At 32.9% G+C, this 17,533-nt stretch overlaps 1 protein-coding gene across 1 annotated transcript in view; it reads left to right on the top strand.

The window, feature by feature from the left end:
- Positions 1-3,417: 3,417 nt before the first annotated feature.
- Positions 3,418-17,533, top strand: part of MUC19 (mucin 19, oligomeric) — a 28,389-nt gene continuing 14,273 nt past the window's right edge. Inside the window, exons 1-11 of the mRNA XM_090275118.1 lie at positions 3,418-3,512; positions 5,522-5,554; positions 8,598-8,624; positions 10,515-10,574; positions 11,595-11,820; positions 12,578-12,695; positions 13,156-13,216; positions 13,432-13,529; positions 15,748-15,958; positions 16,749-16,871; positions 17,282-17,405. Of these exons, the coding sequence (XP_090131244.1) occupies positions 3,461-3,512; positions 5,522-5,554; positions 8,598-8,624; positions 10,515-10,574; positions 11,595-11,820; positions 12,578-12,695; positions 13,156-13,216; positions 13,432-13,529; positions 15,748-15,958; positions 16,749-16,871; positions 17,282-17,405 (1,133 nt within the window). The 5' untranslated portion in view covers positions 3,418-3,460. The remainder of the gene's footprint in view (positions 3,513-5,521; positions 5,555-8,597; positions 8,625-10,514; positions 10,575-11,594; positions 11,821-12,577; positions 12,696-13,155; positions 13,217-13,431; positions 13,530-15,747; positions 15,959-16,748; positions 16,872-17,281; positions 17,406-17,533) is intronic.

Consider the following 17,533-nt stretch of genomic DNA (forward strand, 5'->3'; position numbering starts at 1 on the left):
GATGGGAATAATCCAAAGGCGGAGAGAAACCTTGATAAGGATAGAGATGAAGACAGTACTGGCATAACGTTGTTGGATGGAATCCAATACACAGGTGGGAGGGAAATTTAGAAGGCAATGTAGAGTTCATCTGTATTAAAGAAGGAGGCAGAGTACACAGTACAAATACCAGTAAATGGGAACCTGTGGGAATGAGAGTTTGTAAAGTTTCTCTTTTGGTAGCTTTTATTTTATTCAGTAAAGGTGAAAGTGAAGTAATTAACTAAGAGGGAGGATTAGAAGGAGGTACTGAATATTAGAGAAGAGAGAAAATTTGAAGTAGGAGAGTATGAAAGCAAATAGACTAGAAAATACAATTGTCTGACTATCCTAAGGGCACACCCGAGTAATAAACTTAAGAGTTATAAGTTAGCATGATTGTGTATTTTTACCCTGTTATGGTCATCTACATGGTATAGGTAGAGAAAAGGAAAATAATTTAATTTAAGCCATGGTTGGGGTTTTCCCAAGCAAGTATAAAGCGGGTCAAGGGAATGAAAGGTTCATGCAAGGAAATGATGATAAACAATAGAATTTAAGCCATGTAAGAAGGCACCTGAATTATTGGGAAGAAGGGGAGCCAGTAGATTATTTGAATTAGACTACTAGAACAAGAGTTCTGAAAAGAGAGAAGTTAGTGTTGAGACTTCAGGATGTTTGAAATTGTATTTGACTTTGTTCATAATGTACTTTCTCTCTGGAATCCTTCCTGATTCTGCATGTTCCAGTCCCATTTACTTTTTTTGCTTTAGCCCTCAAACTATCCTCTTCATGAAATTTTCCAGTTCTCTGGAGATAAAAGAAATCTCACCTTACCTGAATAAACACTTCTCTAAAGAGACATACAGATAGCCAATAGACAGATGAAAAGATGCTCAACATCGTTAATCATTAGAGAAATACAAATCAAAACCATAGTGAGATAACACCTCGCATCTGTCAGAATAGCCATCATCAATAAATCAACAAACAACAAGTGCTGGCAAGGATGCAGAGAAAGGGGACCTTAGTGCACTGTTGATGGGAATGCAGACTGGTGCAGCCACTGTGGGAAGCAGTATAGAGATACCTCAGAAAATTAAAAAAGGAACTAACTGCCTCATGACCCAGTGATTCCACTTCTGGGAATATAGCCAAAGAAATCCAAAACACGAATTTGAAAGAATATATGCACCCCTATGTTCATTGCAGATGTACTTAGAATAACCAAGATTTGGAAGCAGCCCAAATGTCCATCAGGAGATGTGTAGCCAAAAAAGTTGTGGTACATTTACATGATGGAATACTACTGGGCCATAAAAAAGAAGAACATTGTACCCTTTGGGGCAGCATGGATGGATCTGGAGAGCATTATTCTAAGTGAAATAAGCCAGTCAGAGAAAGAAAAATACCATATGATTTCTCTCACATGTGAAATCTAATGAACAAACTGAACTACAAGCAATATAGAGACAGACTCACAGATAGAGAGCAGGCTGCCAGCTGTCAGAGGGGAAGGTGGTTGCAGGACTGGGTGTAAAACATGAAGGGATTAAGCAAAACAACACCACCAACAACTCACAGGCACAGACAACAGTATGGTGATCACCAGAGGGAAAGCGGGTAGGGGACTTAGAAGAAGGCAAAGGGGTTATAAATCACGAGGAAAGGAGACTTGACTTGGGGTGGTGAACACACGATACAATACACAGATGATGTAGTATAGAATTGTATATACACCTAAACCTATATAATTTTATTAACCAATGTCATCCTGATAAATTCCATACCAGAGAAAAAATTGTGGTAAGAATAAAAAATTAGTTTTCAAAGAGCAACTTAATGTTGGATGATTATAAATAAGAGGGATTGTTGAGTCCAGAATGCTGCTAAATGGGGCATTGATGGACCAAGCTGAGCAAACCAAGTGTTTCAAGGACAATAAAGTCAGGAGCATGCTCTGCGCCTAGTTTCCAGACTGCTGCCACCCCTTGGCACCTCACTCTGAGGCTCACTCTCATTTGTCTCTTAGAGGCTACTTTTGGACGTGCTTGTTTCTTTAATTCCTGCTATAATGGCCTTTAAGACTAAGAATAATAATAATAATTGGCTGCTGAGAATGCAATTTTGGAGCCTCAGGTTTTGGTAGGTTGTTTTTATGTAGTTTCAATCTGGTTTGGTTGTTTTTACCTTCTGCAAAGTTCACAGCACAACTGAAGTCTTTAAATAAAAACCTATTTCTTATTTTTAGTAAAAAAGAAAAATAATAAAAAACCCCACCTTCCTGGAGCAAGGAGCACACGAGTAAAAAGCATTTAATATGTATTGGTGAGGTCCTCTGAGAAGGTAAGAGTCATTTACTTCTTTTAAATTAGTCAAGAAATGAGTGGATAAAGGGGAATAAAAGGATTGTTGGCATTCCCCTCCTGGCATTCTTGCTTTTCTGGAGAGAATAAACCAAGGATTGCTTTCCATTTGGCCACTGAAGTCTTTTCTTGGTAGTGATTGGTAGCAGAAGTGAAGCAGATTATCATCAAAGTCAGGGAGTTGGCCCTTCTGTTTTTCAGATCCACCTGCCTGGTTCCGGAGATTCCTCGTGACTCCTCTCTGCCTTGCTTAGCACAGACCAGACCTTCTCCGCTTAGATTCTAACGTGAACTTCCTCCCGCCACTTTAAAATACTTATATGCATATATTTCATATATGGTATTTTCTATTTAATTTTATTTTTGACATAAAACATTATTTTTCTGGTGTTCTTATTTCCATGTCTTCTACTTATTTATATATTCAGTTATGCAGTTAATCATAAAATGTATCTCATTGAAGTATTGTGTATCCTGTGCCTAAAGCTATTATAACTATGATGCACTTATATATCTTATGTCCATAACTATACCTACATCTACATGATAGATATATATTTCTCCAGAGAAATGCCTGTTGACATATCGATAAATAAAGAGTTCTTTGTGTCAAGGTAGCCTAATGTTTTACATTTGTTTTTAAGGGAAAGACAAGTGAAATATTTAATTACAATATTTGAGTTTCTTGAGGTATTAAGGCTTTTGCCATGATGAATAGGGCACAGATAAATGCCTATCATCAGCATGTTTGGTGTTTAATCCTGAGGCTTTTAGTTCCTGCCTTTGTTGTTTGCACAGGGCGGCAGGAAGCATGGTCTGGTTTTGGCATGAACTGGACTTGGTCCAAGATAGAAGATGTCACATAAATAAGACATTAAATGGACTTGAAATGGATTTCATTTTTGGCATGCTATGATCTTTATCTTCGTTCTGTCATCACTAAGTTTACCACACCTAACCCATGACGAGACACAGTGGTGTATTCGTGAGTATAAAACCCTCTGGTTACAGGGCTCCTTGAGGATCTTTTTCTCCAGGATGACTTGTCTCCATTTCTAGGTTCCCAAATCATTACCATGAAGTTGACCTTTTTGTACTTGGTTGTGACACTTTGTGTCTTCTGCAAAGGTAAGGGACTAATTGAAAGAATCCTTTCAAATTTGATAGACCCATGTATATGTTTCCTTAAATGTTTGGTGTTTTCTACTTCCAACATTTCTCTCCCAAGAAAATCTTACCTACATTTCAGAATAGTAAATAAATTTTAAAAAACTGGAAATTCATCCTGTGGAGTATTATTTCAGCTTTAACAAGCCTGTCTTATAGATATATATATCTACTTAGAAATATCAGTGGATGAGTTACTCAAGATGCATAGAGTGCTATTGTTTGCTACTCATTTTCATCACAGTTTATCCTTTAATGACTTTCTTGAAGTTATAGCCACATTAAAACTAAAGACCTGCACTGTTAGTAATTGCTGTTTTCACAAATCATGAAAATGTCACTAATTAAAAGACCAGTGCATCACCAAAAAATAATTTTTTAGAAAAAACTTCTTTAACTTCTTTCTTGGATATTTCAGAGAGTCAATTAATTATTTCTGAAATTAATCAAAAGGTAAGGCATTAATTAATTTTGTTAATTACAAAATTGAGCAAAATGAAAAAAAATCTCTTTCTGAGAAAGGCAGAAAAACAAATACATCCAAACAAAGGAGGAAGGTTTGAAAAAAGATTTATTCTATATCTACACTTAAAATCTGTTTTCTAAATTTAGGCATAGAAAACAATTTACTTTTCTCTGAGAAGCCAGAATAGAGTGGACTACAATTACTTATTTTAAGAGAAAAATATTTCTTTTCTTTAACATCTCAGGAAATTATCTGATGGGCCATCAGGAAATGGTTACTTTAAATAATGGCAATTTTCATAACTTTATGTAGCACATTGCTATATTTTTTGCTTCTACTTTGCAAAAATTTAAGATTTTTTTGCCTTTACCTAAATGTATTTCTCATTTGTTAAGTAACAGAGTTAAAACACATTATTTTCAAAGAATTTATTAGATACTATATCACAATAAAATATGTTTTGAATGTATTTGCTAAAGTATATTAAATTCACCAGAGAACTGGAGAATGCTCTAAAATAGATTCCCAGAAATCCATAATCATTCTGAGAAATGATTATGACTATTTCAATAGAAATTTCATAGATTGGTGATTTAGTGACAAAATTCAGAGTGTTTATGTATTTATTTATAAGCTTATGGTAGGAAAGAAAAAAATCCTGGAAAACTGCTCTTTGCAGAAACTCCAAGTGAATCAGTTAAAAGTGACTTTTTATTGCTCTTTGTCAATGAGGTCTATGTTGCAAACACAGTCGCCCTTCATTTCCAGTAGGTTACAGGATGATAAGGCTTGAGGTCTGGAAGTTGAAGAAGGCAGATATTGAAGAGGCACCCATATAATCAATCAGAAGAAAAATATGTATTGTTGAACCAACCATAACTCTATAGAAGGAAAGAAAAAAAAAGAACAGTTCCCTGGCTAAGTGGAGAAACTCCAGTGATATGAGATGTAGTTTGACATGAAATATATACATATATATATTTAATTCTTATTTTCCCCAGGATGTTCCATCCTCTCAGTAGATTAAAATCTATACAGTTGATTTTCTTTTTTAAAAAAAAATCTAATTCACTGTCTATAAACATATTAACTAGAAAATATTTAGGGAAAATAAAAGGTGACATTTAGATAAGAAATATATGTTAGATTGAAAGCTATAAAATATTTTAATAGTGTAGAAAAGATATAAAGTACTGATAATATTAATTTGTGGGTTTATTTTATTTGGCCATATATTTCCTAGAATGAGTTGACATTGGAAAATTGATTTAAGTATGTTAACAGGTAAATGTATTACTTAGATCTATATGGATGTTATTTAATAAGTTTAAAAAATTCCAGAATAATAAACTAACATTGAAATGTAACAGTTATTGGATACAAAAAGTAGACAGCTTACACTGAATTTAAAAGAATTAAAACAAGAACATTATTCTTACTGACTTAAAAATCTGCTATAGAGAAGTATAAAATGATCTGTTTTTACTTTTTTCTTTTTTTACAGAGGGTGAAGCTGAATCTTACACACAGAAATCAGGTCAGTACCTTTCAGAAGTTAATCTGTATTTAGAAATATCAAGGTGTACTCTGAGCCTGCTTTTGGAATCCAAAAGTATTTTTCCAGCTATATTGAGATATAATTGACATATTATGTAATTTTAAGGTATACAGTGTGATGGATGATTTGCTTTACATATATATGTTAAGAAATGATAACCAGACTAAAGTTAGTTAACACCTTCCTCACCTCACATAATAACTTTTTTTTTTTTTTGGTGGGAACATTCTGTGACTTTTTAATATATAATATGGTATTGTTAACTATAGTCACAATGCTGCACATTAGATTCCCCAAACTTTTTTATCTCATAACTGAAAGTTTATACTTTTTATCAATATTTCCTCATTTCTCCCACCGTTCTAGTCTTTGTTTCCATGAGTTAGATGTTTTTAGATTTCATCTATAAGGGAGATCATACAGTAATTGTTTCTTTCTGACATTTCATTTAGCATAATATCCTCAAAGTTTATGTATGTTGTCACAAATGGCAGGATTCCCTTTTTTATGTCTGATTACTATTCTATTTCTTTAGCCATCATCTATCAATGGACACTTAGGTTGTTTCATTATCTTGGCTGTGGTGAATGATGCTGCAATGAACATGGGGGTACAGATTTCTCTTTGAGATAATGATTTGATTTTCATTGGCTATATACTCATAAGTAGAATTGCTGGGTCATAGGGTAGTTCCATTTTCACTTATTGAGGAACTTCCAAACTGTTTCCATAGTAGCTGCACCAATTTATATTCCCACCAATACAGAATACAGAAAATTTAATGTTCTTCATACACTCTTGATATTAAGTGAACTACCAGGGCCCCTTGCTCATTTATCCCACGTAATTGTAAACTCCTCAAAGATAGAATTTTGATCAATGTTGTTCACTCTGTATTCACAATGCTGAGAATAGTGGCTGCAATGGGATAAGCACTCAGTGTATATTTGTTCTGAATTAATAAAATAATTTGGAAACATAGGTATGATTTTTTATGCATAACCAAATCCTTTACAAGGAATACTTTCTGAAATGAGCCACAGGTATCCTCTCTTAGCTAAGAAGACAAAGGGCTTCTAAACATAGTTTAACCTTTTATTGAGGACATCAAAATGAATACCAATTACCATACTGTCACGCAGCAGTGTACTTGGAATCTACTGATGTGGACAAGACAGCTGGTCCCTATTTAAGAGATGGCTTCTGAGTTCCTGTGTCTGCTTTTGATTTGACTTTCTGTCTCTCCTAACCATTCGGCTTTATATGCTGATAGGACCATTATGCTTTTCTTTTTTGCACCCAATTCCAGTTCTTACTTACTTCAGTCTACTGGGGTGAGAACACTATTGATCCACGCTCATTGGTTTAGTATTTGTGTTAAGAGTGTACACTCAGAGTGAGACCCTGTGGGATTGTTCCTGATGGTTAAAAACTCATGAATGGGTTTTATGGTAACTTTATTTGGTGCAAGAGGATTTGGGGATGACTTTTGACTGCAACTTATATTTTAGAGAATCTTCCAGATATTTAATCTATATGGAGAATGTGTAATTGTACATTTTTAAAGGAACATTTATATTAATTGTCTCCCAATAATATCTGTAAACCATTTCTTCTTAGTGTTTGGCTAAATATGTATGCATATATTTGTGTGTTTAAGTACACACAATTTGGTTTTGGTGACAACTGATCAGCACACATAGGAAACCCTTTATCTTTTAACTGACTGTGTTTATGGTTTGTCTTAATTTATGCCTATAGGTCAGAGATAGGTTTGCTGACCATAAATCCTGGATTTTTCAGGGCAGTTCCAATTTTTAGATGTTTATCTTCGTATACAACGATATGCTGACTTTTTACTTGAATTATGTGGTCAGTTTGGGTTTAGGAAATTTGAAAAGATGATAGAGTAGGGAGAAACATTAAAAAAAGAACCAACAAAGCTGTGATCCATTATTTCCCAAAACAAAAATATTACCCAAAATGTTTTTTGAAGTTTCTTGAATATATAATCAATATGCAACTTTGTGCAAAATTCTATTACCATTTTTAAGTAGTATTTAATTTCATGTAATTATTTTTTAATAAAAAAATTTAAAAGATTTTATTTATTTTTAGAGAGAGGGGAAGGGAGGGAGAAGGATAGGAAGAGAAACACCAATGTGTGGTTGCCTCTTGCGCACCCCTAACTCGGGACCTGGCCCACAACCCAGGCATGTGCCCTGACTGGGAATTGAACCAGCAACCCTTTGGTTTGTAGGCCAGCACTCAATCTACTGAGCCACACTAGTGAGGCCTCACATAATTATTAAACAAATTCTTTTGGATACCAATGCTTTGATGTTTTTGATAAAGTATCATTATATCTCTAAATCTAATTTAAAAATGTGCTTATATATAAATTATGTACTTGTTGTATATACTTACTCTTATTGTGAATATTGGACTCAGCTATATTTACTATATAGCTTGACAAGTTTGCAAATTTATGTGCTATTTGTTTAAATATGAAAAATTCATCTTTATTTACAGTAATAACCCTTAAATCATTTGTAAGTTATATGTACATTAATTTCATGGAATCCAATTGTAAAATAGAAATTGTGGTAATTTGATTCAAATTAAGTAAATTTAATTATACAATATTTTTGTCCCATGAAAAAATTCTTTTAATTAAAACATCTGAATTTTGCCAACTGAATAATAATTAACACTTTGAAACACCTTTTGTCCTTCAAGAATTATTGTATTTTGCTGTGTTCTAATTCATGCCTCTATGCTATACTCTAAACTGGCTGGATGGGCAGAAGTGTTTTCTTTATATGGGTGCTCTGGAGGGGTATTAATATACCATGGTCCAAGGATAATTACCATATTCATCCCTGAGTATTGTATTCAATGAGCATATTTCTGTGGGAACACCTTCCAAGGACAATAAATGGCTGTAATCAAGATTCATTTTCTGTTGGAAAATCTGTCAAATATGCTGCTAATGATGGCAACCCTCCCCCTTTTTTTTCAGATGATGAAATAACTCAAAGCAGTTCAGGTAAATTTCTTGCTTTTCTTTTCTTATACTGTTTATAACAAACAACACAGTGGCAGTGCTTTTCTTTGAAAAGAGGGTGTGTCTCCCTGGAAAAATCAAAACATTTAATGATATATTCCTTATTATTACAAAGAAACATACTCTAGTGTATTTTTGCATAATCTGGGTCAGAGGTTTTAATATTTAATCAGTTATTTTAAAAGGTGGTGACATTTGAAATGGAAATTTGCTCCGGTCACTAGCTTTTCTACAATCACTTAAACCTACAAGAGAAATATGGATATAGATTCTACTTCTATTTTTATTGACAGAACGTGCCTTTATTCTTCATGCTAGGATTAATTACTTAGTGATCTATTTAAATTAAAATTGATCCATTCCCAATAGTTTTACTATTGATTCCTTTACGCAATTGATTATCCCTGAGCATTATCTATTATTTTGTTTCCCTACCCACCAGAAGGAAAAATAAGCCACAGCAAATAAAGACTGCTTTCATGGAATTTTTCTTAACTCTAACAATAGTATTTTTGCTAATGTCAATATAGATATAATTTCAGTCCAGTCTAATGTATACAACAATTAAAATAAGCCAAGTTTACATTAATATTTTTCTTATAGTGCATTTTATGTCTCTGTGTCTTTCTACAACCTAAATACAATAAAATATAATTGGAAAATGTTTTCTTTGTGGTAAAACACAAGCAAAGTATAAGCAGCAGGTCAGTTGTCCTATGAAGAAAGCAATCACTTCGTCATAACCACACACAGAACTCATAGGTTCTGTCATAATGATATAGCAACAGCTTCTTTTCTTCCAAGTGTACAAAATCTGGTTGTTATTTAGAATAATTTGGGGCATGTGAATCTTTAGCATTCCCCTAAAAGTCTTCATTCAAGAAATTAGAGTGAGGCCAAGAGAGCTCTTGGAATTCTGTAATTCTCTGCAAATCCCCTGAAATTATGAGCAGTTGAGTTCATTCCTATGTTTTTCAGAGAATCACCCAGATCTGGGTATTATTTAAAAGGAATTTGAGGGTCTCTAAACATAGAGCTGCATTGGGTAAATAAAAATGCCAAGCGAGGAATCCTCAACCAAACACTCAACCAGCCAATATGAAATTGGACAAACTCCAAAGCAATGTTATCCCCCACAACCTTCATTCCTTAAGAAAAAAAACAAAACACTAATATGTTTGAGAAAATACAGTGCAACTTGTTTATCATTTCAGATATATTATTTTTAAATTACTTGATAAAAGAGTTAAATCTATTTCTACACAACCCTAGTAAAGACAACCTGTTGTAAAGAGAAGTGGCGTCAACATACACAGGAAATGTCATTGTGAAAAAAATTTAAATTTATTTCAAAATATTTACTTTTTTTGTTTTATTCTGCTTACTTGTAGACCTTGCTCTAAGATTTTTTTTATAAATTCACTTGGTTACATAAAAGGGTCAGTGCATTCAAAATAAAAAATCATGGAAAACAAATTTCAATGTATCCAGAATTTTCCCTTTGATCAGGAAAATTAAATTTTCTTATTATAGATAATTGAATTATTTGTATTATATAATAGATTGGTTTAATAAACTCTGTATTGGGCCTGTAATTGTAGATGACCCAAAATGAATAAGCTCTTAATGATTTCTGAACCTACTATGGATGATTGTTCCAAGAAAAAATAAGGACTTCAGAGATAACCATGTATATGACCTTGGCAAATCACAGCTCTCACAAAATAAAATTCTATATTCAGTGTAAAAGAATATCCATATATGGATTTCAATATCAGCTTTTAAATTCTCACATAGATGTCCAAATATCCTGTATATTTAAAATCAATATGTGTCCTGAAATTGAAATAATCTATGCATTGTGTTAAATAGAAAAAGGATCCCATATTCCGGAAGCAACTCCTAAATACTCAGAAACAAATGCTATTGTTGGTAAGTAAAAATTATTCTGACTTCTATCCATAGTTTTATGTCCAAGCTAATCAGTACCTAATGAAGTTATAAAGTAACCAAGATTTAAACCTATTATAGTTTTTTTTAAGTTTGCCCATTATTTATCTATTTGATCATTGTATGTTTGAATGACATCACATTAGTACCATTTTCCCTCAAGGATGCACACAAACATACCACATACACATAAATATACATGCACATACATGCATATGTTTGTACATGCACATATATGTATAGAAAAAAATAGTGGAATTTTTTACGTTCATTTGATATAAGTGGTAACCCACTCAGACAATATTTGAAAGACTACCTGTACAAAAAGCAAAACAATTAAACAGACCACAGCTTTTGTCCATGGATCCCTCCCCATAGTAAAGGCATTTTGCCTTTCCTAAGAGAAACAAGATTTTTTTGGAGGGAATTACATTCATTTTATTTTATGCCATTACAAATGAGAGCTACAATCAATATCTTTGTAGCTATGAAATGGATTCTCAGTAGTGAGATCACTGAGTTAACAATATGTATACTTTAATTTAAATTTTAATAGAAACTATCAGAATTCGTTCAAAAAAGGTGTCAATAATTCACATTGCCAAATACAATTTCTCTGCATCCTCACCAGTAGCAAGCATTAGTACTTCCAAACGTTAGCCTTATCTGACAAGATAAATGACATCTATAAAAACTACCAGAACTAATAAAGAAATCACAAGAAACAATCAATGAATGCATAAATGAAACAAGATATTTTTATTCATGTTTTGTTTTAGCCAGATAGCCAGCTTTGGGTATTCACTGGGACTCAGGATTTACTTTCAGTGTGTTTTTGCAGTATGTGAGAAAGACAAGTACCGAATGAAGGTGGTGACTGCGAGAACAGTAATTTCTTTCAGTACTTTCTTTTATCTTGTACATGAACGCTTAAAAAAATCAGAACCAGAGAGTACTTTACTTGTTCTGAATAATTATGACTCTTTTCTAAATACTGTGTAGGGGAAGCTTCTACTTGGGGCGAAGGCGCATATAAAGCTTTCAACGGCCGCATCTTCTCCTTCGAGTCTTCGTGCACGTACACTTTCTGCCGGCACTGCGTCGACTCTGGAGATTTCAACATTGAGATCAAACGAGACAATGATAGTGCAATTGAAAAAATAACAGTTATAATTGACAATAATGACATCTCTATATCTGGTGATACCATTTTAGTTAATGGAGAAAGGTAAATGTCATAGTGTTTGGATAAATGCTATCGAATTATTTGAAGTAACCTGGGGTCGGTGGGCGGGGAGGGGGTTAAATGGGGAAAAGATAGAGATGGTACATTCTTTTTCTGTTTTGATGCTGGGGTTGATATTAATAAATTCTTGGAAAGGAGTTTGGTAAATATATAAGACTTAGATATATATGGGATCATAAGATGTATTTACTTCTTTAACAAGGGGGGAAAAAGAGTGATTCCACTGTTTGACTATTTTGAGTATCTAGATTTTGGTCAGCATGCATGTTCCACAAAACTGTTAAAAGAATATTTCAATTTTCATTTGTATGTTTAACATTAAACATAAACTTGAGATTTTAAAGTAGATTGAAGCACTTAGGCCATGATTTTCAGACATAGCAATTCATATTTGGTACAGATAGTATATATGAATATTTACTAGGATAATAAAACATGGCATGATAATCCACTTGCAAACATGTCAAATGATTTCATCATTTTCTTATTCTGAACCAATGATTATTGTTTTTGTTGTTGTTGTTCATTTCTCCAAAGTCCCAAAGATTTATTCATTGTTCCTTAAAAATCTTTCCAATTTTGGGAGAAGAACCAGGGTGTCTCTTATTCTGAAATAATATATAAAAGAAAACATTAATATTTACTAGGTAGAATTCCTAAATTCAGAAAAATGAATTATTTGACAAACATGTTATAATACTTCTTACATTTACATGTACTTGTGTTTTATACTTTTCAGTGTACAGATACCATATAACAATAAGCTGATTCATATTAAAAAATATGGAGAATATAATGTCCTGAACAGCCGTAGAGGAATCTTGTCTTTAATGTGGGATAAAAATGACAAACTCTCAGTAAGTTTATCTATGATTTTCTTATAATCTTGTGACTTTTGCTCTTTGTCTTTAATGATAAAAACAATACATTATAAGGAAGATAAGAGCTAAAGTTTATTGAGAAATCTCTATGTACTTGTCACTGTACTAACCATTATCTTAATATTTAAAACATCCTGAAAAACATACTGTTATTAATCTTGTTTTAAAGATGATGGAATTCAGGATACTCAGGCTAATTAAAGTTAAATAACCTGCCCAAAGATACATAGTAAGTGTTGGATTCATGACTTATTCCAAATCTAGAGCCAGGTCCTTAGGAAAAAAAAAAAAAAAAAAAAGAAAACCTGTAGTACATCCCTAACTAACCAGTTTATGTAGAATTAAATACAAAGAGCTATGTTCCTTGGTTTGGGTCAATTTTGTCTTGAGATGTTTTCAATATTTTATAAATATATACATGTAATTTTTTTTAAAGCTCACTCTTCACAAGCAATATCCAACCTGTGGTCTTTGTGGTAACTTCAATAGCACTCCAGGTAAGATTTCAATGTATTATGTACAAGAAAATTGCTTCCCAGAAGAAAATTATAAAGCAATAGCTCATGTTTGGATAAATCCAACAAAAAACAATTTGGTTTTTTTTAAAAGAATGAAAAATTATTAAAATAAATATATAAATACATTTGTCAAGTCTATGTTTAGCTTGAAAATAACGTGCATATTGTGAGCTAAACATTGCTTTCTTTTTAAGGAGAAGATATCAATGAGCACATTGCCAATAGCAAAATTCCTGGTGATTGTCCTGAAGCTGTTAGTAAAAACTATGAAATTTGTGAAGATGGAGTACAGGTAAGAATATTTCATCTAGTAGCAAATTTCAGCAATATTCCCCTTGTTTTTAATTAAGGTAGCCAGCACTCTTTCTAAGCACTCTTATCTTATTCTTAGAATTCTGCCATGGCTTCTTCCTCTCCAATGTCCCTGTAGTCTGTTTCTCAGCTTTAGTCTAACTATAGATATTAAAATAAGTTTTCTCTAAAACATTGTGATATTAACTATATAGAAGTGTGACAATTCTAATTTCCTTTGCATAGTTGATGTGAGCAAATGTTTCACAATGTCTTTCCTATAAGTTAGTCCTCAACCCCTGCTTGGGTGGTGTTACACTTTAGATAAGCACGTATTTTTTACCACATTGTACTGCACAAGCTTGAGGGATTGCATCCTCCCTCTAAGTCAGTACTCTACGGGCATGCTCTAAACATGACTGCCCTCGATGCTATCTTAGTTGACAGGACTGACATCATCTTAGTTCAGTCCAGTTCTCCACAATAGTGTTTTAGTTTTTTTGTAAATTGACATGCTTTACCTCTCCTTTATTACCTCTTGATGAGTGAAAACTTGACTCTTATAGTTTAGAAATCCATGTACTGTGTCACTGAGAACTAGTTTCAGCTCTTGCTTCCTTACTTTTATCCCAGATAGCCAGTCTCAATTGTCATTCTTTGTATTCTTTACCTTGTTCAAGAAAAACGTTACAGATACCCAGCTGGTTGGCTTGGGTGGTTGGAGTATCATCCCATACAACAAAAAGTTGCCAGTTTGATCCCTGGTCAGGGCATGTGTTGGAGGCAGACAATCAGTGTTTTTCTCTCACATCGATGTTTCTCTCTTTCTTTCTCCCTCTTCCTCTAAAAAATCAATAACAAAGAAAAAAGGTTAAAGGTAATCTTTTTGACTGCAACACTTGAAAATAGTCATCATTTACTCTGAATTTTCCAACTTGTGTAATTCTGTTATGTTGAATTTGATAGATTCATTTGATGACTGAATGAATGTTCACATATTCCTGTTTCAATCTAGAACAAAATTTTCAAGATCAAGATATGTATGGATAGAAGAGATTTTTGTTTTAGTGACAGTGGGTGTTACATTTATAATCATCATGTCATTTTCTAGCAAATCAAATTAAGCCATGACATTATATCAATGTACTATCTTCCTTTGAAACCCTCCTTGATCTTTGCATTTAGAATACTTTCTCTTTCCTTTGTTACCCTATTCCACTCATTAGTACTTGTGATAAGATACCATCTATAATAATTTCCCATGTTTTTCCTCATGTTTTGTATATTAATATAAGATTATGTATGAGTTCTGTGACAATGTCATATCTGTTGTATAAGTTGCATGTTGTGTGAGAAGTTACTCCTTGTTGCTTAGAAATGTTAGTTAAATGTATATATAAACCTACCTTAAAGCCAATGATAAAAACCTACTATATACATAACATTGTATTAAGCCCACAGGATTCAGTTATATTTCTTGCTTTAAAGGAACCTATAATCTAGTGAGAAAGATATGCAAAGGACAACCTTTGAAAATTTTACTTTGCTTTATTTTATAGGGATTAATTGGTGCAAATTGTGCATTTGTTTGGCAATAACTTTCACATTTCCTGAAAAAAAAAAAAAACAGGATAGGAAACAGTTATGTAGTAGCTAAAACATATTGAAATTTGAACTTCTTTGGATTAATTAATGTCTTTATGTCCTTAACCTATGTGAGAACAAATATGTTGTTTCAGAGCAAACTCATGTGCCCACACCAAATAAACACAGGGTCACTGTGTCTTACTGTCATCTTGTTACTCATCAAATATAAGTAACTAACAGTTAAATGGACAATATGTCTTCTGTCTATTGTGGTTTCAATAATTTATTATTCAATTTCTGAAATTGACCAATCTCTCCTTTTCTCACCTTTTAATACTTTCTTGAGTTCTAAATTTCATGTCATCTTTAGAGAAATTTTGGATGAGTTTAGGCATAAATTTCGAAGTTGTTTTATCACAATCCAAATGCCAGAAGTAAAATGTTCTTTTAGGAGTAACTGTACCAACTAAAATACTTCAAAACTCTTCATTTCAACCAGCATCCAACAGCTCTTCCTATCAAAGCTACAGGATATTTTGCAAAAAAATGCTTTTGAATTTATCTCTTCCTAAATAGTCATTTGATTGTCCATTTTCTTATGTTTTAGTAAAACTTTATGTTTTATTTTGCAGCACTGTAACAAAATTATTGGAACCTACTTTGAGAAATGTGGAAAGGTTACTGATTTATCCAGTGACTATAAAATGGTCTGTATTGATGAGTTCTGCCAACAGAGAAACAAAACATCTACATGTGACACTTACTCAGAACTGTCCCGTCTTTGTGCCTCAGATGGTCCTGGCACCTATGAATCCTGGCGAGACGATTCTGATGTGGTTTGTGGTAGGTTTTTGGATTTCATTGTAGATTCCAAATCACAAAGTTCTTACTAGGGTGGGAAAATGTAGGTTTACAGTTGCCAGTCCATGAAACAGGGTTTATTCTTGTATTATTATTCATTAATTATTGTATTATTTTCCATATGAACAACTGTAAACTTACTTTTGTCCACCCCTGTATAGTACTTTAAAGTTATATTTCAAAGTAATCTCTCAGATGATTGGAAGCGCTGGGAGGCTAGTTAGAGTTGGTGGAGTCTTGTTTCTCTCATGTGCTTATGAAGACACTGAAGCCCATTTGGTGAAGTGACTTGACCCCTTTTGTGGTGGTTTGTATTAAGATCTCAATTAGGAACTTCCTAATATTTACAATAAGTAAAATTCACTGGGAAAAATGAGTAAAATTTTGTAAAAACTCTGTAAGAAACTGGAAATGTTATCAAAAGTATATTGATTAGTACTATGATTTTCTTTCAAAAAGATTAATAAAACATAAATATGAGCTTCATGCAAACATGGAAATATACTTTCCACTTATGATTAACTAACTTAGAATATAAGTATAATTTCAAAGTAAAATGAAAAAGGTAAAATATACATTTCCTCTATATTAAATCTTGTATCACAAAATAAGGTATGAGAAATTGGTATAATATACTGAATATCTTTAAAGACGTATCTTAAAAATTAGAATCAAAGAATTGCATTTGAAATGATCCCCAGTAGAATGTTATGTGTTTAGCACATTAATTTTCCTCTAATTTTCACACATACATATTTCTATATTTCTCTAGAAAAACCTAAATGTCCAGAAAAACATATCTACAAGGAATGTGGCCTCTCAAATCCTGCAACTTGTTCTAATGTGGCTCCTTTTCAAGACAGTGAATGTGTGAGTGGCTGCACCTGCCCAGAAGGTAATATTTACACTAAAATAGCTGAAAATGAAGTGATTCAACTATAGTGGGGTCTTATCCCTAACAACGTATTTAGTGAATTCACCTATTCATAATCCAGTCTTCTAGCAAACTGCAGATGAGGGGTAAAGAGATACCTTTAAAGTCAAAGTGTATTTCTATCTCTACACTACCTGAGGGCTATAATATCCCACAGATCATCCTCTGTATTTGGCTCAGGAGGACTGCTCTGTAGCTCAGAAAATTATATGCTTGACAGTTCTCAAAGAAGTAGTAACTGCTTAAATTACAAGTTTAAGTACGTGCTAGCACTTAAAAGAACAAGCTCAACCATGATTTCACAATATATTACTTGTGAATTTACTGATGTTTATATGGTTTTGAGATTAATCTTACATAATGTATTCTAGGTTATCTGTTGGATGACATTGGAGAGAAAGGGAAATGTGTATTAAAGGCTGAATGTCCCTGTGAATCTAATGGAAAAGTCTATCTCTCAGGAGAAGTCCGAAAAGGACCTTGTGGTTCTCAGTGGTATGTGTGTGCTTTTTGTCCATATTTTGTTGATAGTGAAAAAATACTAACATTTTAATCTAATTTGAAATAAGCCCTAAATCTACCTTAAAATAAGTTTTTCTGAAATAAAAAGCAACCTCATTGGA

Source organism: Furipterus horrens, unplaced genomic scaffold (assembly GCF_987537825.1).
Source record: "Furipterus horrens unplaced genomic scaffold, mFurHor1.1.pri manual_scaffold_4, whole genome shotgun sequence".
NCBI classification, from domain to species: Eukaryota; Metazoa; Chordata; class Mammalia; order Chiroptera; family Furipteridae; genus Furipterus; species Furipterus horrens.